Genomic DNA, 22,811 nt, shown 5'->3' on the forward strand with positions numbered 1-22,811 from the left:
ACGGCACAGAGTATGCTGCAAAAAGACACATGCACGCACACAACTTAAATGAAGTGCCTCCAGTCACTCCATCAAACAAATCAATCTGAGCACTGGCGCTCTCCGCAGGGAGCTCTCTGCCCTCAGCCCCCAGAGGTGCGCTCTACCTAACCCTTCAGGGAAGAGACACCATTTGCAAATGCAGCGCTCAGCTCAGACACAGAAGTCAAAGGGGAAGGTTAAGTTCAGGAGCATCTCGACCTCCTCCTAACAGGGCACTTTTATCATGCCCGGTGCGCCCAAACACCACACTCCATCTGAAATGCTAATGACCCATCTAAAAGGCCATCACCACCCAGAGGAGTCATGCAAGATAACGTGAGACCAAATCAGCCATCCTATGAAAGTCATCTCAGTCCTTGGTTCAAGAACCACCCAGATATGTAGGTATATAGAGTGTTAAGACTGAAAAGAGTAAAAAAAAAATAAAGTAAAAAAACTACACACACAGAAACTCAGGCTTTTACATTTACAAATAAACACACATTTACAATCTGATTATTTTTTTAAGGTGGAGGACATGTAAATACAGCCTCTGAAATAATGCTTTTTTGGGATATATTTAATAAAATTAACCTAGAAAGCAGAAACTTTAATGTACTCAAGTAGTAACCACCCAACATTTTAAAAATAAAGCCTGAATGGTCTTCAGATTCCTAAAGGAAAATCCCATGTAGACGTGCACTGTGGAGAAAGGCGCTTGGAAGCACCTCACCCCAGTACCGCTTGTGGGAACAGAGCAGGTTTTGGGACAAGTCACCTCCAGAAAAATCAGTGGTCACTGCCTTCAATGAGGCTCATGCCACAGTAACAGCCAGCCCTCTGGTAGCATGCCCGGCCACTCAAACTCACCTGGGGACATGCAGGGCCTGGCCTGGAACAGCCAAGTCCCCTGACCTCAACAACCATCCTCCCTCCCTGGAGTCATGGGGGAGGGGCGGCTAAAGAAAGCACAGATCCTGTTGGGGAAGATGGTGTAAGTAGGGAGTATGTTTTTATCTTCCCCCAGACATAGACAATCTCCTAAAAACTTCTGAAAACAGGGAACACCACTAACCAGACAGGCCACGCAGATTCCACTGAGCTCTGTCTACCCCTCAGCCTCATGCCTTGGCCTCTGAGTGCCCCTTCCCAGGGACATGAGATGAAAGCCTGTCTACACCTCCTAGTCAAAGCACACAGTAGGACAAAGTACACCTAAACTGATCACGTTTTAAGAGGGGAGGAGAGAGATGGGTAACGAGTGTTTTTAAAACTGTCGATAGCACCCCCAGGCTCACCCCCACATGAGGACTTGGATTTTGTGTTTACACTCTCAGAAGTCCTCAGTAAGCACCCAACACTGCCCATCTGGAAGCGACTCCACATGGGTGTCTGAGCCTCTGACAGCGGGGGCCTGTGCCTGAAGCCCAACCCCTGCAGCCCCGGAGAGAGAGAAACAAATGGTGCCAGAGAACGGGACACAGAAATAAAGGTGCCACCTGTGAGGGGAATCTGAAAAATATGAAATGTCCACAGGGAAATGGTGACCAGGAGTCCTCTGGTGTAGGACGTCACTGTGAGGGATGTCTGGCTGAGTTTCCCTCCCACGGGAAAGGACCAGTCCTCTGTCCCTCCCAGCTGCCTCCTAGGCTGAGCCTCCTCGGCCCACAAAGGGTTAAGCCTGCCATTTCCATGCCACCTGCAATGTGCCAATAGGGCGTCACATCAAAAATGGGAGGGCTTAACTCTTCCAGGGCTGACTCCCTCAGGGCCTGGCCAAGAACGCAGCCCTGACCACCAGCTTCATCGAGCTGGAAATGGCAGGAGGTTTTACACAGAAAATTCCAGGAAGGGCCAGAAAAGCCTTCTCCAGTCTTGGGAGGAAATGTGAGTGGAAAGTGGGAGAACCAAATGTGCATCTTTCATCATTTTCAACAGGACACCCAGCAATGTGGTGATGCCACTGCCTGGAAGCACTGCCTGGGCTCCTTTGTCAGCTCCTCCCTGCACACATCCTGCAGCAGGCAGGGCCGGAGGCCGCCCCAAAAGGCTCAGAGCCAGCAGGGAAACCTACGTCTAGGACTAAATAAGTTTCTGGTCTCAAAGAAGCCCATGGGCCTAAGAAACAGTTTCTACTGATGCACAGTTCTTGCAGCACTTCCTGCACAGCTGTGAGAGCTGGAACAGAAATCCTACTTCTCTCCTCCACCCTGTAAGTGGAAATCTTCCCCTTGGGCAGGGGGTTGTTCTGGGTATAGACACCTACAACAACCTCCAGGAAATAGCCAAGCTGACCTAGAGCATATCACATTAGTGGTCATTTTGTAAAACACGCTACTCAAGGTAAAAGCAAGGCCTCACCCCAGCCAAGGCCCTGCCGGCCTCTCTGACCTGTCTACTGCTGTCCCCCACACGTCCCCGCTACCCCTCGACCCTATTCTCTCAGCTCCAGCCACTCTGACATTCCAGCTGCTTCTCTGAAAACCAAGTTTACTCCCACCTCAGAGCTTTTGTACTTCCTGCTCCCCCTACCTGGAAGGTCCTCCCCCACGTCTCTGTATACCACTCTCTTCTTCAGCCGAAACAGCAAAGTCACATGTATCTCCCCTCCATGCACTTCGGTGGGTCTCTACCCCTTTCCCACTTCATCACCACTTGACATTCTATTTACTCACCTCTCCGTTTACGTGTTTGTCCCCCCCACCCCATCCCCCACAAGAACAGATAATATATATCTCTTTGTTCAGTGGTACCACCCCAGGGCCCAGGACAGAACAGGTGTTCGATACATATTTGTTAAACAGATGAGAAAAAGTACTTTCAGAACTTCCAGCTATGGCACTCCCCTTCCTCGTTACATAAGCCAAAAAGTCTTCATGTCAATAGAAAACATAATGATCAAAACCAAACAAAACGCTTACTTCATACCATATATGACAATCAACTCAAAATGGGTCAAAGACCTAAATACTAAAAGCTAAACCTACAAAACTCTTAGAAGAGTATGTAAGGGTGAATCATGACCTTCGATTTGCCAAGAGATTCTTAGATATGACACCAAAAGCTCAATACCAACAAAAGAAAAAAGATAAATTAGACTTCATCAAAACTAAATTCTTCTGTGCAAAAGAGAGTGAAAAGATCAACAGAGCGGGAAAAACATTAGAAATCATATCTCTAATAAGGGTCTGGTGTCAGAATATATAAAGAACTCTTAAAACTTAGCGACAAACCCAATTCAACAAAACAGGCAAAAGACTTGAAAAGACATTTCTCCAAAGACAGACAAATGGCCAATAAGCACATGAAAAGATGTTCAGCATCATTAGTCATTAGGGAAATGCAAATCAAAACCACAATGAGATACCACCTCTCACCCACCAGGATGACTATTAAAAAAAAAGGAAAATAAGCGTTGTTGAGGATGTGGAGACATTGGAACCACCACATATTGCTGGTGGGAATGTAGAATGGTAAAATGGTGCAGTAATGTGAGAAACAGTCTGGCAGTTCCTCAAAAAGTTAAATACAGAATTACCATATGACCCAACAATACTACTTCTAGATATATACCCAAGAGATGTGCATTTATTCAAACAAAAACTTGTACATAAATGTTAAAAAGCAGCACTATTCACAACAGCCAACAAGTAAGAACAACCCAAATGTTCATCAATGGGTGAATGGATAAACAAAATGTCGTGTATCCACACAATGAAATATTTTTTAGCCATAAAAAGGAATCGGGCTTCCCTGGTGGCACCATGGTTAAGAATTTGCCTGCCAATACAGGGGACACGGGTTCGAGCCCTGGTCCCGGAAGATCCCACATGCCACGGAGCAACTAAGCCCGTGCGCCGTAACTACTGAGCCTGTGCTCTACGGCCCGCGAGCCACAACTACTGAGCCTGCATGACACAACTACTGAAGCCCATGCGCCTAGAGCCCGTGCTCCGCAACAAGAGAAGCCACCACAATGAGAAGTCCACGCACCGCAACGAAGAGTAGCCCCCACTCGCCGCAACTAGAGAAAGCCTGCGCGCAGCACGAAGACCCAACACAGCCAAAAATAAATAAATAAATTTTTAAAAAGGAATAAATTTCTGATTCATGTCACAATGCAGATGAACTATGAAAACATGCTAAGTGAGACAGGCCAGACACAGAAGGCCATACAGTATATGATTCCATCTATCTGAGATGTCCAGAGCCACGCGAATCTATAGAGACAGAAAGTATCGATAGATTAATGGTTGCTAGGGACTGGATGGCACAGAGGTAGGGGAATGCAGGAGTATAGGGTAATACATACAAATTTCACTTTGGGATGATGAAAATGTTCTAGAACTAGAGGTGATGGCTGCACAACGTTGTGACCGTAGTAAATGCCAATGTACACTTTAAATGTGTGAATTTTACTTTATTATTTTTTAAGCAGGAAAATAAAAAACAAAATAATCTTAACCTCAAGAGCCACAACCCCTCTACGGCTGCTTAACTACTAAAACGCAAAAGCAGGTTTACTATGACCCCCAAGAGCACCGAACAGGGTCCTCAAGGAAAGACTCCTTTGTGTAACAAGATCCCAAACAATCGAAGAGCCATTGTCCACTGGGATGCAGTCCTTCCACGAGCAACAACCGTCAGCTTCTCACAGCAACCAAGGGGACCAGAGCAAGCCCACGGTACAGATGGGAGTGTGACCACGTGGGACACAAATGGGACAATTTACCAACAGGGAGCCAACTTGGAGAGAGGGCAAGACCTCTGATGGCAGGGGTCACACGGGCCAGCACCGCAGATCTGGATTCAAGTCAGGTCCGTCACAGGCTTCACACTGGGATTGTGCCAGATGCCTCAGTCTCACAGACATTTCACTCACGCATTCACCCAAACACCTGCTTAGTTTCTACCAGGGAGCAGGAGCTAACTGGCCCCCAGGGACACCCTTGGGGTTTCAACAAAAGGCTTCCCACCCATAGCAGCATAGCTCCAGTAGGCCACTGGGGGGACACACACAGATGTGTGGGGTAGGCAGTGGACAGAGCAGGCTGAGACATGGGGCTGAGGTCCCTCGCACACTGGGAGTTGCAGTAATCCCTAGATCACACATAAGGATCAAATCTGCAAAGCAGTGCTTTTTATAAGACGAAGTCATACTGAAGACCAGCTAACTACCTACTTTATCCAGTCTTAATTGGCTATGGCTGCTATGTACAGACCACACCAATAGAGGTGAGATTGATTTCTAATGAATAATATATTAATTTATGTCAGAAAACAACATATGGGACATTACAGCATCAGGGTGTTGATGCACTGTGGTGATAAAATGCACTCTGGGTACTGGGGGAGGTGGGCGGAGTGCTCCCAGAACAGAAGGTTCCATCAGCATCACACTACATTAGGTCAAAACCAGAATGCCTGGTTCATCTCTGCACACCTCAGCTTCCTCACCTGTGAAATGAGAACAGCGCCCACTTTATCACTAAGGTTCTTCAAGGGCTCCATGAAGGTACTGTAAGGGTTGTTATTACAGAAAATGAGAATGCTGTTAACAAGAGGTTGTCCCGCTTAACAGGCTACTACTGGCCACAGCCCCTCACAGCAATTCCAGAATCTCTGCTGAAGGTTTTCTGCTTGAATTTTAACCACAAGCGGCCACCATCCTCACTTTTGTAAACGAGTGTTTCCCCTGCCCTGGGTGACATGAATCATAAAGCTCCCTGAGGGAATGCCTGGGTCAAACACCATCTTCCAAACTTTTCATTACGGAAAATTGCAAACATACCCAAAGAAGCAGCGAGAACAGCACAATTAACTGCTCATGCCCACCACCCAGCTTCCATGGTTGTCAGACGACCACCTTGGTCTTTCACACACCTCACGCCCACTAGCCTCTAAGAAGCAAATGCCATACAACATGCATTTATGAACAGTTCAGCGTTTATCACTACAAGGACACAAAACCACAATCCCATGATCACACCATCAACAATTAAACAATCATTCCTCAATCTTTGTTGAAGTCACGCTTGGCTGAAACCTACATGTTCCCCTGCCACTTTCTTTTCAATCATACGTTGAAGAAATCAGGCCATTTGTCCTGTTTCCCACAATTGGGTTTTGCCAGTTGGCATCCCTGTGGTATAATGTAACACAACCCCAATGTCCCAAAACTAGATTTTGAGGTCCAACCAAGCACACATCCCTCTGGAAGCATGTGCACCCTTCCTTGGGGGCTGGAAGCCACTGAGGTCCACTGTCTAGACCCACCATTTCATCAGATGCCTGCAAATGTATGAATTTATAATCCCATCGTTTCATATTAATTAGCCAGAATGTTAACAGCTACACGGTCCATTAGCCACATGTGGCTATTTAAAAAGATTTAAATCAAATAAAATTAAAACTTGACTTCCTCAATCACGATATTCCAGGTACCACACTGGACAGTGCGAGTAGAGCATTCCGGAAAATTCTGGCAGCACTGATCTATCTTCGAAGGAAACTAGCTCTTACCCCCTTTTTTGTTCCTTGCAAATACAGTCTGTAGAGTAGAGGCAAGATAAATGCTTGCTTCTTTCCTTCTATCTACCAATTTTCAAAATGAGTTGATTCCCTAACACCTTCCAAAGGGCACCAGTGAGTTTCTTCCTTTCCTTTGAGCACCAATAGGAACACTGGATTTTTTTAATACATTTGAGGCTCCAACTCAGGGACTAATTCTCATTCACATTTACCTGCCCCACCCTTGGTGGGGTGGAAGGGGGGATTCCTTCTGACACAACCCTGGTACCATCTTATACAACTGGGACATTCCCAATGCAGATTTAGAATTAAAACATTTTCACTTAAGTATTTTGATCTTTTATTTGCATATGTCTTTCATCCTAAAAATTTTGGTTCTTTTTTTTGGGGGGGAGGCATAGTTCCCCAACCAAGGATCAAACCCAGGCCCCCAGCAGTGGAAGCGTGGAGTCCTAACCAGTGGACCACCAAGGAATTCCCAATTTTGGTTCTTAAAGACATCAATTACTTGTTTTCTCCTACAATATGTAACAGTAAGACTATGGGCATTGTTGACCTGAAACCAAAAATATGATTCCTAAAAACAGTTAAAGATTTTTTTCTAATTTTTGCCTTTATGGCATATCTCATATCTTACAATCAAACTACTATGATTTAGGGAATTCCCTGGTGGTCCAGTGGTTAGGACTCTGCAATCTCACTGCCGAGGGCCTGGGTTCGATCTCTGGTCAAGGAACTAAGATCCCGCATGCCACATGGCATGGCCCCCCCAAAAAAAGGAAAAATAAAATACAGGGTTTCCCTGGTGGCGCAGTGCTTAAGAATCCACCTGCCAATGCAGGGTACAAGGGTTCGAGGCCCTGGTCCGGGAAGAACCCACGTGCCACGGAGCAACTAAGCCCGCGTGCCACAACTACTGAGCCCGCATGCCACAAGTACTGACCCCGCATGCTACAACTACTGAAGCCTGTGCTCCACAACAAGAGAAGCCACTGCAATGAGAAGCCCGCGCACCTCAACGAAGAGTAGCCCCCACTCGCCACAACTAGAGAAAGCCTCCACGCAGTAACGAAGACACAACACAGCAAAAAATAAATTAAATAAATTAAAAAATAATAATAAAATAAAATATAAACAAATACACATGTCTATATCCCACCCCCACCGTTCCTTATGAGGGATAAAAGTGAGTGTGGTACATCTCTTTATCTTTCACCTTATAATTTTTTCTACTCATTTCACCCTAGAAATCCCATCACCATGACAAGAAGACACCCCTCCTTCCTCTGCTCAGGGGCTCGGCTCCACCCCACTGGCGATCCAGCCCCATCAGTCCCAGGCCCAAATGACAAACATCTAAGTTATTTCCAGTTTTATACTTCAGAATGTTGTAATGAACAGTCTTGTCACAAACCTTATTTTTGACAGTCTATCTTTGGCATACATTTCTAGAAGTGGACTTGCTGGAGCAAAGGGTAAGCAAATCCCCCTCCGAGGAGTTGTGAACCTCCAAAAGCAACATATGGTGCTGCGTCATTCCCACCAAGAGAATGGTGTCCACCTTTCAGGACAAAGGGTCAGAAATATCTTAGGGAAGCTCCAAAAAGCATTATTCTTAGTATCAGAAAAGACTGAGTATCTTTTATGCCTTGGTTAAGGGTCATCTGCATTTGCTTTTCCTGTTTGTTTTTCTGTAAGTCACACCCATTTTTGATCCTTAACACCAAGCACAAGGCCAGTCTCTCAGCACGCGAGCAGTATACGTAGCTGCTGAACGAACAGGACCCGACAAGCAAAATTCAAGGGTGGACACCAATTCCATTAGCCCAAGCAGGCAGCCTGACCCTCAGTATTCACACTGACAGCCACATACACTGTGGGGGCATCGTGTGGGGGCTGTGTATGCGCCTCAAGACTCCCCAGGACCCAGTCCTCCTCCTGCCTTGCTCTTCCTCTGTGCCCAGAGTCCTGAGCAGCAGGAATGGGGAGGCCTCAGCTGACTTTAGGCCATGGTTCAACTGAAAGTGGAACAATCAATCAATCTGCTGAGCTGACTTACACCCACAACAAAAAGTACACAAGCTGACATATTTATACATCTCTTAAAAATAACTGCTCAGGGAATTTCCTGGTGGTCCAGGGGTTAGGACTCTATGCTCTCACTGCCAAGAGCCCAGGTTCGACCCCTGGTCAGGGAACTGAGATCCCACACCGCAGCCAAAAAATAAAATTGCTCAAGGGTGTTTTTGCCTGTTTGACATCGACCACCATCTGCCACAACCATTCACAGACCATCCTTTCCCGTCAAGCCCCTTCACTCACCGGGTACAGAGAGGCAGGGCCAGAGGGAACACCTGAGGGGGCTTCCAGAAATTCCCTCCGGAATCACCAAACTAACTGCTTTGTAATGCTCTGGCTGTGTCTTCCTTGTTGACCCTGTGATAGGAAAGGAGCAGTTTTCTTTCATTCATTCATTCATTCACTCAGCAAGTACTTACTGCTTGGACTATGTACTTCCTAGTTAACAGAGGGCCCGGCAGAGGTGGGGTCACCCAGCCGAGGACCTCAGAGAACCCTAAGCCAGCCCACTGCCTTCAGACAATGCCCTGGGCTATAGGATAAGGGATGATCACTCACCCCTCTGGGCTGCAGGTAAGACCTTGTCAAGACGTAAAGTACCACGATTTTCCAACACTAACGTCCAAAGAGAGCCTGTTGACAATCAAGCGCCAAACCCACTTTCTAGGTGGCTGGCTCACTGCATGCTGCCACCAGCACCAGGTAACGAGCACTGTCAACACCGATGATCCTCAACTAGCCTAGGAAACCGGCACAGACTTTGAGTCATTTTTTGTCTCCAGAGAGCTCTGGGGGCCTGGGGCAGGGCTGGGGGGGCATGTAAAATGGTGCAGCCACAATAACAACAGTCTGGCGGTTCCTCAGAATATTAAAGACTCATGACCCAACAATTCCACTCCTAGGTATACATCCAAAGGAAGTGAAAACAAGTCCACACAAATTTGTGTACATAAATGTTCACAGCACTATTCATAATTACCGAAAGGTGGGAATAGCCCAAATCTATCCCAGATGAATGGATAAACAAAATGTGGTCTATCCATTTGATGGAATATACTCAGCCACAAAAATGGATGAAGCACTGACTCATGCTACAGAGTGGATGAACCCTGAAAACTTGCTGAGTATGAGAAGTTAAACACACAAGGTCATAGATATTATGTGATTCCATTGATATGAAATGTCCAGAACAGGCAAATCCATAGAGATAGAAAGTAGATTAGTGGTTGCCAGGGGCTGAGGAAGGGAGATTGGAGAGGGACTGCTAATGGGTGTGGGCTTTCTTTTGAAGGTGATGAAAGTGTTCTGGAACTAGATAGACGTGATATTTGTACAACTCCTGAATATACAAAAACATCACTAAACTGTATACTACAAATGGGTGAATTATATGGTATGCAAATTATCTCAATTTAAAAAAAATTTTTTTTTTTTTTAATACCAGTAAAGTTTGTTTTTGCTGGGTAAACATTCTGGAAATGTTTTCCTGACACCAGGATTACCTGACCATGCCCATACTATCATCTCGCTATATGCAGATAAGAGCTGAAACCTCACAAACCGACCCCCAACCCTTGTCACATACCTTGCTCAGCCCAGCAGCCAGTTCTTACCCTGTGCAGCTGTGACACTGTTTGAAGGGCATACACCCCTTGGAAAGTCACCAGCCAGCTGGCCTATAAGAGGAAGCAGCTAACCAACCCAGGAGGTCTCCAAGCTATCTCCGTGTTCTAAGACGTCTCTCAGTCCTACATTCTTCTCCAGGTAGGCAGCCCTGGCCCAAAACATCACTGGTCTGATAGTAACAGACAAAATCCCACCTGGGTTTTGGGCTCTGTCTTGCTGGGTCCCGAAAGCCCTGGACAGAGTCTCCACCTGAGAGCCCTATAAGCAGTAGAGGATGGCTCAGTTTCCCCATAGGCACGGGGTGCGGTAAGGGCAATGAGCTCCAAGCACTGGTGGTTAAGGATAAATTCTAACGGTTTCTGTCAGCATTGGGAAATCACAGGAATGGCCAGAGGGCAAAGGTCACTTGGCCAGGATTATCCTCTGCCCCTGATGCTCACGGAGGACAGTTCATCCTACTTGGGCCTGGCCTTTTCAAACGAGCGACCCCTGAGATGCAACAGGAGAGCAAACGGCCATCCTGGAGGCGGCAGGGCCTGGGCAGCCCTGTGGAGATGGCCCAATGTGCAATCCCAGAGGTACCTGTCTTCCTCCTTCTCCTCTAGGAGGTGGCCATCAGCTTTTAAAGCAGTGCTCTGTTTCAAATGTCCAAGGACCTGAATAACGCCTACTGGGTAAGTCAGTGCCTCCGTTCCACAGATACTAGATACTACACACTCACCTGGCTTCTGGGCATGGGACGGTGGTCCTACCAGCCGGCCATGGTGGGAGCTATGTCAAAAGGCAACTCCGTCAACGTGCTGGCCAACCTAAAGCAAAGAACAGAGGAAGAAACACTGAGTTTCCAAGGAAAATTTCTGGAATGTACAGACAGTTTTAAATGTCTCCAATCCCTGGAATTGCAAAATTCTAGATTTCAAACAGAGCTCTGTGTCTGCTGCCTTCCAAGGGAGGGCAAGCTGAGGAAATCAATTTCTATCAGTCTCTGATGTATGATCCAATAAGGTGCACTAACCAATAAATACTAGCATCTCAAACACTACAGATCTCATCTTTAGCAATATGGATGGAGACAAGAGGTGGTACACAACCACAAGCCAACATACTGAACACACAGAAAACACTTCAAGGTTTTGATGATAATGGTAATGACATTAACAGCAGAAATAGAAATACTAGCATTTAATAGATGTTTAGTAGTGAGTTCCAGGTACTATGCTACAATTCAGTATCTCTTTGAATCCCCAGGACAATCTTAGGGATAAATTACACAATCACCCTCATTTTACACATAAGGGACCTGACATGTCTGATATTCAGGAACTTGCCCAGGGCCACCCAGGTCTCCCTCTCCAGAGATGACCTCTCCCCTCCCCAGGGCGCACTCCCCAACATAGACCCCAAGGAAACCACCCACCATTACCGGCAGTGCAGAGTTTGCCCTCAAGAAGCTGAGGGCATGAGGTGCCCAGGGATGGACAAAATTCATCTCCTACATGGAGGCGGCTTCACCGCCACAGGGCAACTAGAAGTTTCACCCAGGGATCAACTCCAAAGGTCTTACACTGCCCAGGCAGAAAGAGTCTGCCTGTTTCACAGATAGGAAAACTAAGGCTCAAGAATGTTTAGGAACTCTCCCAAGGTCCCAGAGATAGCATGGTCCCAGAACTTCCCCTCCTTTGTGACATCAGATGTCCAGGCCTCTGGGCACAGAGATTGAACCCAGTGAACCAGCCAAATCTCAGACTCCCAGGCAGTTGTCAGTTGTAGCTTGCCAAATATTGTCAATATCACCTCTGTTGTCATTCTTTGCACCCACATGACTATCAGGAGCTTGCTCTGATATGAAAACTTTATTTTTAAGCTGGGTTCACAGCAATTCACAGCTCATGGATGGCGAGAAACACTCCCACAGGAGAACTTGCAAAATAAGCAAGTATCAGTGAACTCTATGCAAAGACCTTTGGGAACCAAGGAGCACACAGCATCCTCCTCAGTGAGGGCCAGGGCTACAGCCACCACCAGGGCTAGCTCCTAGGGAGAGGGGCCCTTTCTGCCACTCTTTTTGGCCCCACTCAGGCTGGGAAATGCAGTAGATGCCATGAATCTTAGTTCTCTCTCTCTTTTTTTTTTTTTTAATATTTACTTAGTTAGTAAGGCTGCGCCGGGTCTCAGTTGCAGCACATGGGATCTTCGTTGCAGCACGTTTAGCTGCAGCACGCGGGCTCTTAGTTGCAGCATGCGTGTCGGATCTAATTCCCTGACCAGGGATCGAACCCAGGCCCCCTGCATTGGGAGCGCAGAGTCTTACCCATTGGACCACCAGGGAAGTTGCGATCAGCGTTCTTTTACCTCCCAAGCCAAGGCCTCTCTCTGCCATGGAGGGGGAAGCCTCAGAAAGTAGGGGTCCTGGGCTTTTCCAAGCACCTACTCTCTTCAGGATCAAGGGCAATATACAAAAGTCAGTGGTATTTCCACATGGCAATGTTGTTCCACATGCCATTTGTTCCAAATGGCAACAAACAACCAAAACTCAAAGCTCTTAAAAAAAAATCAATTAATACTACCATAAATGTGAAATACTTAAGGATAAATCCGATCTTTCAAAAAAATGTGCAAGACCTGTAAGCTGAAACTACAGTAAGACATCGCTAAGAGAAATGAAAGAAAACCTAAATAAACAGAGAGATATGACTTTTCCATGGGTCAGAAGGTGTCAATTCTCCCCTAAATTGATTCATAGATTCAAAGTCCCAATCAAAAATTGCCAGCATGAGACTTCCCTGGTGGTGCAGTGGTTAAGACTCTGACTGACAATGCAGGGGACACGGGTTCGAGCCCTGGTCCGGGAAGGTCCCACATGCCGTGGAGCAACTAAGCCCGTGTGCCACAACCACTGAGCCTGCGCTCTAGAGCCGTGAGCCACAACTGCTGAGCCCACGTGCCACAAATACTGAAGCCCGCGTGTGTAGAGCCCTTGCTCCACAACAAGAGAAGCCACCACAATGAGAAGTCTGCACACCACATCAAAGAGTAGCCCCCGCTCGCCACAACTAGAGAAAGCCCGTGTGCAGCAACGATGACCCAACGCAGCCAAAAATTAAATAAATAAATAAATTTATTTATTAAGAAAAAAAACCTGCAGGCATGTTTTGCCGGAAAAAACAGACTGATTCCAAAATTTATATGGAAATGCAAAGGACTTAGACTAGTGAAATACTCAAAAAGAGAAACAAATTTGGAAGACTTACCTAACCTGATTTCAAGACATACTGTATGTAAAGTTAACAGTAGCCAAGACAGTATGATATGAACGTAAAGACAGACAAGTAGACAGATGGAACAGAATACACCATGCACATGTGGACAAATGATTTTCAACAAAGATCCAAGTACCCTAACTCCGTGAGACCACAAGACACACTGGACATTTTCCTGAAGGGTTAACCTGCGAGAAAGGTGACCTTAATCTGTTATCATAATGCATACAGTGCATCATGGGGCAGTATGCAACATACAAGAAGTTTTAAGGTCACCTCAGACTTTCACCCTCCACCACAGCTTTCCCCACCTCAGCTCATGGTAAATTCAGTCTTTCAAAATGCTCAGATTAAAATCTGGAGTTGCCTTTTTTTTTTCTATTTTGTGTGCGCCATGAGGCATGTGGGATCTTAGTTCCCCGGTCAGGGATCAAACCTGTGACCCCTGCATTGGGAGCGAGAAGTCTTAACCACTGGACCGCCAGAAAGTCCCTTTTTTTTTTGGCTGCACTTGCCTTCTTGATAGGACTACCCATCATCCAGTCTGCCAGGAAATCCTACTGATTTTGCCATCAAACACATCTGGGGTCCCACCACTTCTCACACCTCCACTTGCCACACTATCCTCCCTTAATACGACGGAGGTCTGCAAACTGGACCCCCTGCTTTCATTCCTCAGCTCGAAACCTTCCAAAGGCCCTGCAATCGCTCAGAGTGAAGCCCCATCCTCTCTTGACATGTCCACCCTCCTCCAGCCATGCTGGCCTCCAACACACCAGGCACCCTCCCACCTTGGGGTTCTTCAAGGTTTTCAACAAAATCCCCGATACTTTGTAATTTTAACAATCGATTCTTCAATTTGCATCCCAAGTTGAAAATGACCTTTGAAAACATAACTACCATACAATAATCTCTAAATGTCAACAAATGCCCAGTCCATATTCAGCTTCACACAATTTCCCAAAAACGTCTGTACACAGCCTGTTCTAACAGTAGTTGCTAGCTTTTGTGCTAGCATTTGTGCTAGCTGCTCTCTGCCTCCATCACTCTCCCCCACCATGGCTATCTCCTCCGTGTACCCCCAAGTCACTGCTCAAATGTCTCCCTCAAAGAGGCCCACCCTGCTCACCCTGCCCTTTCTCTGCCACAGCCCTGGCCCCTCCTCAAACTCCACACAACACAGCTACTGTATCTATGGACTTTCTCACCCGGCAAGAACATAAATGCCACAAGGAAAAGGGTGTCTGCCTGGTGCCTGATATCATTTCAAGCACCTCCAACAGTGTCCGGTGCTCAATATTTATAGAATGAATGAGCAGAGATGGTTTAACATTGAGGGAGAAAGAACCAATCTGAGGAGTTCACACCCCAAAAACCCCTTGATACAATTAGAGCAAAATTCACGAAGGAGCAGAAACGAAGCAGAGACCACTTAGCACCATCAGGATTGGGAGCATTTCTCTAAAATAAACTGTAATCACTTTCCACTGGTATATCATTTGGGTTGCTGTGCCATCTACCCCACACTGGCTGGGTTTAGAGAGCTTTTACTGTTTTTATTTCCAACCCATATATTTAAAACAGTATCAAGTAACCCTTAAGTACACAATTACCAACTCGTAAGAGACTCTTCCACTCCCTTGATAAATCATTATGGTTTGGCTTTGACCCTGCACCTGGGTACTCCACTTACATGCATACACACACAACACCCCGAATCTTCGACCTACCCAAACAACAATTTCCCAATCTGAGGGAGATCACACTTGGTAAGGAGGCAGTGATTGGTGGTTTACATGAAATCAAGTCACTGCACTTTGGGCAACAAAAGTCCACTGTTAAAAAAAAAAAAAAAAAAAGAGTCCACTGTTGCCACTTCATCCTCTCCAGCTCAGGCAAGAGAGGTCCGCTCCCTTTTAACTTGAGGGGAGGAGCCTCCGGCCAGACACTGGCTGCTGTCTAGGGAGCTCCAGTTCCTTAGAGACGCTTCAGCTGCAATGCCCATGGCCAGCCCAGGGACAGCTCTCAGAGGCCATGGGCACCTGATGGGGAAGCCTGGGCTCTCCAAGGTGCCCCCCAGAGGGCCCCATCATCCCTTCTGAGGCCTGGCCCTATGGAAGCTGCACACTTCTGATCTCCTCCTACCACCGTCTGCACTCACCAAACACTTGCCCAGTGTTTTACCACTCTGGCTCTAATCCAATCCCGGGAACATATTAAGCCAAAAAACCTCCAAGATGAAACCCAGCAATAATACCATTCACCTTCTCCTACCCCTAGGTCCACAAAGTCCACGTGTTCCACACAAAATGAGCACCCCACCCAGACCCTCTCTGCCAACAGTCTTAGCGACTGTACTGCTAACTGTCAAGGAGAGGAAGTCCCCAGCTAGCTCTATGAGAAAGGGAGAAACTGAGGCAGGGCAACAGTGGATCATCTCAAGGAAGCCCAGAGGTCACACTGCTCCAACATGCGCTGGCTGGTTAGGGAAAGATTAACTTGGGTCAGAGTCAATTCCCTAATCCAAGGGTCGGCAAACTACTGCCTGGGCCTGTTCTGGCGAATGGCTTTCCTGGGACACAGCCACGCCCACTCAAGTTTGCACTGTCTCCAGCGGCTTTCACCTACAGGGCAGAGCTGAGTAGTAATGACAAAGACAGCAACGGTGGAAAATACTGACTACCTGATCCTTGAGAGCAGGAGGGAACCATGGTCCTAACAGGCTCTGCTGAGCATTAAAGGGACAGAGATGACTCAGGCAGAGCAGCATGCCTGAGACAAGAAGTCAAGGCAGAGGCACAGCAAGGGGGTGCTTCAGCTCCACGTCAGCCCCAGGGGACCAAGCAGTACCTGCTCTCCCCAAGGCAAAGAGCCTCATTAACCCTATATCCCCACAGAGTGAGGGAGAGCATGACTAGGCAGACTCGAGAGGCAAAGAACCAACCCCATGAGGGCCAAGGAGCCGACAGTGAGGCCAGCTGCACAAGCCTATCCTTGGCAACCAGAGCTGGCCGGTCTCCACTGTCAAGCCAAAGCATCTACCAGGGTAACAACCAGTATGTGCCCTCCAGACCCCCGGTCTGCCCCTGACTCTCCTCCCTCAGCCACAGTAACCACGGCCTCACCAAGAGACAGACTGTCCACTCCCCACACTATGCCAATGCAGCTGTTCCTAAAGCTCGTTAAAACCCCCCAACACCCCCAACATCTCACCACAGCCTTTAAGGCCCTGACTGTTTAGGCGCAGGTGACGCTATGAAGTCATCTGGGACGCACATAGTACGTGTACACACACCATGCTCCTGGCTCCAACCACACAGGCCTTGTTTCGATTCATCTTACCCACCATATCTGCCTTCCTCCACCACTGGGCCTTTGCACATGCTGTTCTCACTGCCATGAAAGTCCTTCCTTCCCCCCACTCACCTTTCAAACTCAAAACATGTGTTACTCAGGCACCCTCTCCTTGCTTCCATCCCCGAGGACTACAGCCCCATCACGTGGCACGGCTGATCTTGACATCTGACATCAAGCATCCCACTAGGTTCTCTCCCCCAAACGCTCTACACTCCACAAGAGAAAGGGCGCTTGCTCATCTCCTTATCCAAGGCCCAAGGAGGCATGGAGAAGAAATGACAAAATGGCATCCTCTGTGAGTTATAAATACTCAACCACTATGTTTTCACCACCAACCTGATGCAAAAACATAACAATATAAATATAACATCAGGAAGAAACAATATGGAGATAGGCAAGGCCACAGCGTCGCCACAGCCCCTGCGGAGCCCAGAGCTTCTTGGGGTGGGGGGAGCTCTCCCCAACTCCCTCACATGGCTGTTTGGAGAAAGGTGCCTGGAGATTCCCTTAGGCCTCAATGGCCTTGTGTCTGGAAGGGCCTCCCCTATCACCACTAAGAAGTGTGACCTACCCCAGCACCCATTCACCCACACCCTGCACTCCCCTCCCCATTTCTATTGCCAAGATTCCATATCCCTCCCTAAAAAACCCATCAACAATCCTTCCAACAGAAGGCCCTGCCCTCTCGAAGGCTTGACTCCAGCACGACCCTCCTTTCTTCTGAGCATCCCTCCCTTTCACACTACCAGACCATCCTGATGATAATGAACAGAATCCTACTGATGAATCATACAGCTAGCTGCCCAGCCACGACCCTCCTGATAATTAAACAGTCCATCCAGCCTGGGGCCAAATCCAACTGTGCCCCTGGGAGCCCACCTAGCCCCTTAGGACTCAAGACCATCCTGAGGACCAAGTGGCAGGCCCTGGCTCCAGGCAGGCTCTCAAAGAGAAGCAACTAGTTTTTACTTTGACTACTATGATTAATGTTGTTCCTCAAAATATTTTGATTCCTTATAACAAGGTTCCTTTCAGTGTTTCCACCCTCGATCCCTAGCAGCTGCCCAGGCAGTCCACTCGGCAGTTCAGAACTTCAGATAAACCCCCATACTTAAAATGCCCAGGGATCAGGAACTTCCCTGGTGGCCCAGTGGTAAAGAATCCGCCCTCCAATGCAGGGAACGCGGGTTTGATCCCTGGTCAGGGAACTAAGATCCCACAGGGCAACTAAGCCCGTGCGCCACAACTACTGAGCTCGTGCGCCTCAACAGAGCCCACATGCCTCAAACTATAGAGCCAACGCACAACAACTAGAGAAGAGAAAACCCGCACGCCACAACTAGAGAGAAGCACGCGTACCGCAACGAAAGATCCTGCATGCCTCATCAAAGATCCCACGTGCCACAACTGACCCAACACAGCCAAAAATAATAATAAATAAAATAAAACAATAAAAAAAATAAATAAAATTTTAAAAAGCCCAGGGATCAAATGTTCACATCTAGACAAGTCTGAGACTTTGGTAGGTGTTTGAAATGTCTAGCATTAGGGCATTACGATATTAAAGGATACCTTGAAGAAAATGTCACAAGAACAAAAGAGGAAATAACTTCTGTGTTAGTAACGAGTAACTACGAACTAGAGACTCCCCTTCTGTGCATACACATCAATATGTGCCACACTAAGGGAATTCTCTAACAAAGAGCCACAGAAAACCAAGGAACACCTTCAATCTCTGCGCTGAGCACTGGAGGAGAGAAGATCTCAAATGTTCCTGGACTGTCCTCCTAAATCTCCTGCAGACTCTAGTTCTGTGTGACTCTACTGAGGGGAGGAAGTACATCCAGGCCCCACCGCTCTAGGGACCAAAGAACACCCATGGAATCACGCTCCCAAGATGATGTTAAAATGAGCCTTCTAGAACCATGTATATCTTTTTTTTTTTTTTTAAAGCCCCTAGTATCTGGCATAAGGTAGACCATCAAAATGTGAGTGTCTCTGTTCATTTCTCCCTAAGCTAACTCTTGGAGGATAAAAATGCATGCTCTAGGCTTCCCTGGTGGTGCAGTGGTTAAGAATCCTCCTGCCGGGCTTCCCTGGTGGCGCAGTGCTTGGGAGTCCACCTGCCAATGCAGGGGACACGGGTTCAATCCCTGGTCAGGGAGGATCCCACATGCCACGGAGCAACTAAACCCATGCACCACAACCACTGAGCCTGTGCTCTAGAGCCTGTGGGCCACAACTGCTGAGCCTGCATGCCACAACTAGTGCAGCCCACGTGTCTAGAGCCCGTGCTCCGCAACAGAAGAAGCCACCACAATGAGAAGCCCGCGTGCAGCAACGAAGACCCAATGCAGCCAAAAATAAATAAATAAATTTATTTTTAAAAATGCATGCATGCTCTCATAAGGAGGCAGGCTATTTCTGAATTCAGAAAGGTTCTGGGTTTTTTTCCTTTTTTTTTTTACTGTGCTAAAATACACATAACATAAAATTTACTGTCTTAATCATATTTTGGCCTTAGTCATTTTTAAGTGTACAGTTCAGTGCCATTAAGTACATTCACACTGTTGTACAGCCATCACCATCATCCATCTCCAGAACTTTTTCACCTTGCAAAACTGAAACTCTGTCCCCATTAACTAACTACCCACTAACTACCCATTTTTCCCTCCCTCCCATGCCCATCCAGGCAACCACCATCCTACTTTCTGTCTCTATGAATCTGACTACTCTAGGTGCCTCATATAAATAGAATCATGCAGTATTTGTCCTTTTCTGTCTGGCGTATTTCACTCAGTACAATGTCTCTTTGAGGTAGAACAACAAATCATTTTAACCTTTCGAGGGCTTAGTGTGTACAGAACAAGGCCCATGGGTCTGGTACACCCACAGCCAAAAAGCATGGCTCTAGAACCCTGTTTCCCAGACCAGCCATGTCCCTGACATGTTCTACTATCAACCAGTCCTTCCCTCCACTCCCCAAATAAATTGCACAAAAAGATACTGGAAAGACTTACAATAGTGAGATGAAAGCAGCAACTAATGTTATACCTCAGATGGACTTCAAGTATGCCAGGTCTCATCACCCCAGTTCTTGCCTCCCAGAGCACTCTGTCTCCCCAGGACACACCTATTCCAGCCCCATCTCACAGCCATGAACCAAGGGAGTCAAGAAATCCCTGTTAGATGAACGATAAAGATAACTAACTCGTCTTGGGCACAATCTTTTCCTATATGTGGAAGCCAGAGATATCACAGCACAACCCAAACCTATTCCTTGGAGCACCTGAGCCAGACTCAGAAACCCTTACGCAGGCCCACTGGCGGTGTGAGCCCTGAGTTCTGGACACGTCAAACTCACGTCAAACTCAAAAGACAACAGAGACACAGACAACTAGCCCCAACAATGCACTCAGCAATCAATGTCACTGAAGAGGAAAACACTGCATCCCCTCCTCAAGGTCTGAGTACCAAACCCACTTATCTTGTGAGGCTGACACAAAGCCAGGCCCAGGGGAGTCAGTCACCACACCGGCCAAGTCCATGGATGCTATGTGGGAAAACAGTGACACCAAATGACCCCACATGAGGTACCCAACTCCAACAGGAGGAGGACATTTGGTTCATTACCAATAATTTCAGATAGAAACGCCCATAGCACCTCAATTATCACTTTGGTTAACTGCTCCAGAATAAGAAGGGCAAAAATGATTTTCTGGGCTTCCCCACCTAGTTTGGCTTGGGCAAACAGGCAGTCTCCTTTCCAAACAGACATGTCCCTGTGTGGCCTGTGACTGCAAAATATAGTGTCCTCCTGGGACGACTAACAAGGGGGAGGCTGAGGAGGTAACTGAGTCCCCAGGACCACTCGGAACAGAAAAATTTGAGAGTGAGGATCACAAAAAGCCCCAACCACAGAAGATCTCCATTACAGCAGGTGGCCTGAACAGGAGGTTCCCAAAGCAGCGGGCCTCACTGCCAAGAAGGCACCATCCAGGTGGCCTCCACGTCACAAAGCATGTCAACCAGCTGTATCAGTATTTATTTTCATGTCAAGAAATAAAACCTCCAGCCATTCCATTCTTGTGGCAAGTTTTCTTGAGTTTGTTTTTAAAGAAGCAACACCTTATTTATCACACAATCTCCCGGAAAAGCAAGAATCCTTTTTTCACCAAGTGGAGGACTAGGTGTCCTCCACTGCCTCTGAGGGGTCCCGGCCCTGGCCACAGGCGCCATGTGCTGCCTCAACCCAGGTCCTGTGGCCGTGGGCCTGTGTGTGCTGAGAAAGCAGAAGCAAAGCCACCAGCTGAGCACCTTCTCTATGCCGTAAAGACAGACCCCAACTCTGTGATGACACGGGCACCAACCATGACCTGCATATTCATGGACAGGGCAAAGACCTGCACATCACCCCAAGTCTCTCTGAGGAGCAACATGAAGGCCATAGGCTGAGCCCAGAGTTTATACTTCCTCACCGGCCATCTTCAAACAGGCAGTCTTGGTGAACAAGCAGCAATCTGGCGCAAGCTGGTAACTAGGGCAGGTGCTCCCCACAAGTTTAAGAACCGGTATCTCACTTTCCAGAACTGGAATAGAGAAGGGAAAACCTGTTCAGGAGCATGGAGGGAGCAGTGTTCTGTGCTGGCCCCACTGTATATAAATGAAGACCTACCTGGGCCTAAAGGAAAAAACTTCATGGTCTTGAAATCCAAACAAAATCTAAAAGTAGTTCACAAAGCTTATCCCTGTAAGGTCCAAGATAAGACTATTTTGGTCAGGTAGCAGCAGGTAGGATGGCAGAAATATCACCAAAGAAATGTAAACTAGGGGGACTTCTCTGGTGGTGCAGTGGTTAAGAATCTGCCTGCCAATGCAGGGGACATGGGTTCGAGCCCTGGTCCGGGAAGATCCCACATGCCGAGGAGCAACTAAGTCCATGTGCCACAACTACTGAGCCTGCACTCTAGAGCCTGCGAGCCACAACTACTGAGTCTGAGTGCCACAACTACTGAAGCCCGCGTGCCTAGACCCCGTGCTCCACAACAAGAGAAACCACTGCAATGAGAATCCCACGCGTAGCCCTCGCTCGCCGCAACTAGAGAAAGCCCGTGCACAGCAACGAAGACCCAACACAGCCAAAAATAAAATAAATAAATTAAGAAAAGAAAAAAAGAAATGTAAACTTGGCAGACCACACAGTCCAGGAGAGGACCTCCAGTTTTCACCTCTAAAACGCACTCCCCTACTCCCCCATCCCCTCACCCCTGCCCAGAAGGGCCCCTGTGGCACTTGGGCACTTCCTGGGAGGCAGGGCTACTGTCTGCTCACTACCAAGGAAAGCACCCACCAGCTGTCCCACTACTGCTGGACGGACCTGGAGCCTCAGCTGGCCTCTGCCACCTTGATCCTCATGAAGGGTCCCATCCTCCAGGCAGGCAACAGGAGACTGAGAACAAGTAACTGAGATCTATGTAAGGTGGTACTTTCCAGAACACCAAAGGGTCCACCTAGATCCAAATCCAGAGCAGCTAGTGAGTACCCAGGCAGGCGGCAAGGTCAGCATTGTTCACACACAAACCTCCAGATGCCCCCTAGCTGAGTTTTGGACAGAAGGGTGGCCTTGGTCGAATTCTGGAAATCCAGTCTGATGCTGGGTCTTCAAATACAAAACAAGCTACAACCATCTGAGCAACCAAGCTTTCCTAAGAGGCAGAATTCAGTTTCTCTATCTGTCAGGAACCAGGTCAAACAGTCAAAACCATCTAGTAACTTCTGACACGTGGCTGGAGCCATCCAACAACCACATCACAGCACTGATGGCCGTGACTGAGGCCACGTGTTCAGCCCAGGAGTCCCGAGGCCTCATGGCAAGGTCCAGGCCAACAAGCCAGTTCCCAGCCCCAGACACTTCATCATTGCCACAAACTCTGATGA

The 22,811-nt window shown here is 47.6% G+C and overlaps 1 protein-coding gene across 10 annotated transcripts in view; it reads right to left on the bottom strand.

Annotated features, from left to right (window-relative positions):
- The window catches only part of GATAD2A (GATA zinc finger domain containing 2A), a 101,308-nt gene that overhangs the window by 52,483 nt on the left and 26,014 nt on the right, over positions 1 to 22,811 (bottom strand). For 6 of the 10 annotated variants that reach the window (XM_060007968.1, XM_060007971.1, XM_060007967.1 and 3 more), the window contains exon 2: positions 10,979 to 11,066. In XM_060007968.1, coding sequence (XP_059863951.1) covers positions 10,979 to 10,993 — 15 coding nt within the window. In that variant the 5' untranslated portion in view covers positions 10,994 to 11,066. Of the gene's footprint in view, positions 1 to 8,874; positions 8,989 to 10,978; positions 11,067 to 21,352; positions 21,458 to 22,811 lie in introns of those variants that run through there. The other 4 variants (XM_060007973.1, XM_060007972.1, XM_060007976.1 and 1 more) reach the window with 3 other exon arrangements.

The sequence above is a fragment of the Delphinus delphis genome, chromosome 3, assembly GCF_949987515.2.
Source record: "Delphinus delphis chromosome 3, mDelDel1.2, whole genome shotgun sequence".
Taxonomy (NCBI): domain Eukaryota; kingdom Metazoa; phylum Chordata; class Mammalia; order Artiodactyla; family Delphinidae; genus Delphinus; species Delphinus delphis.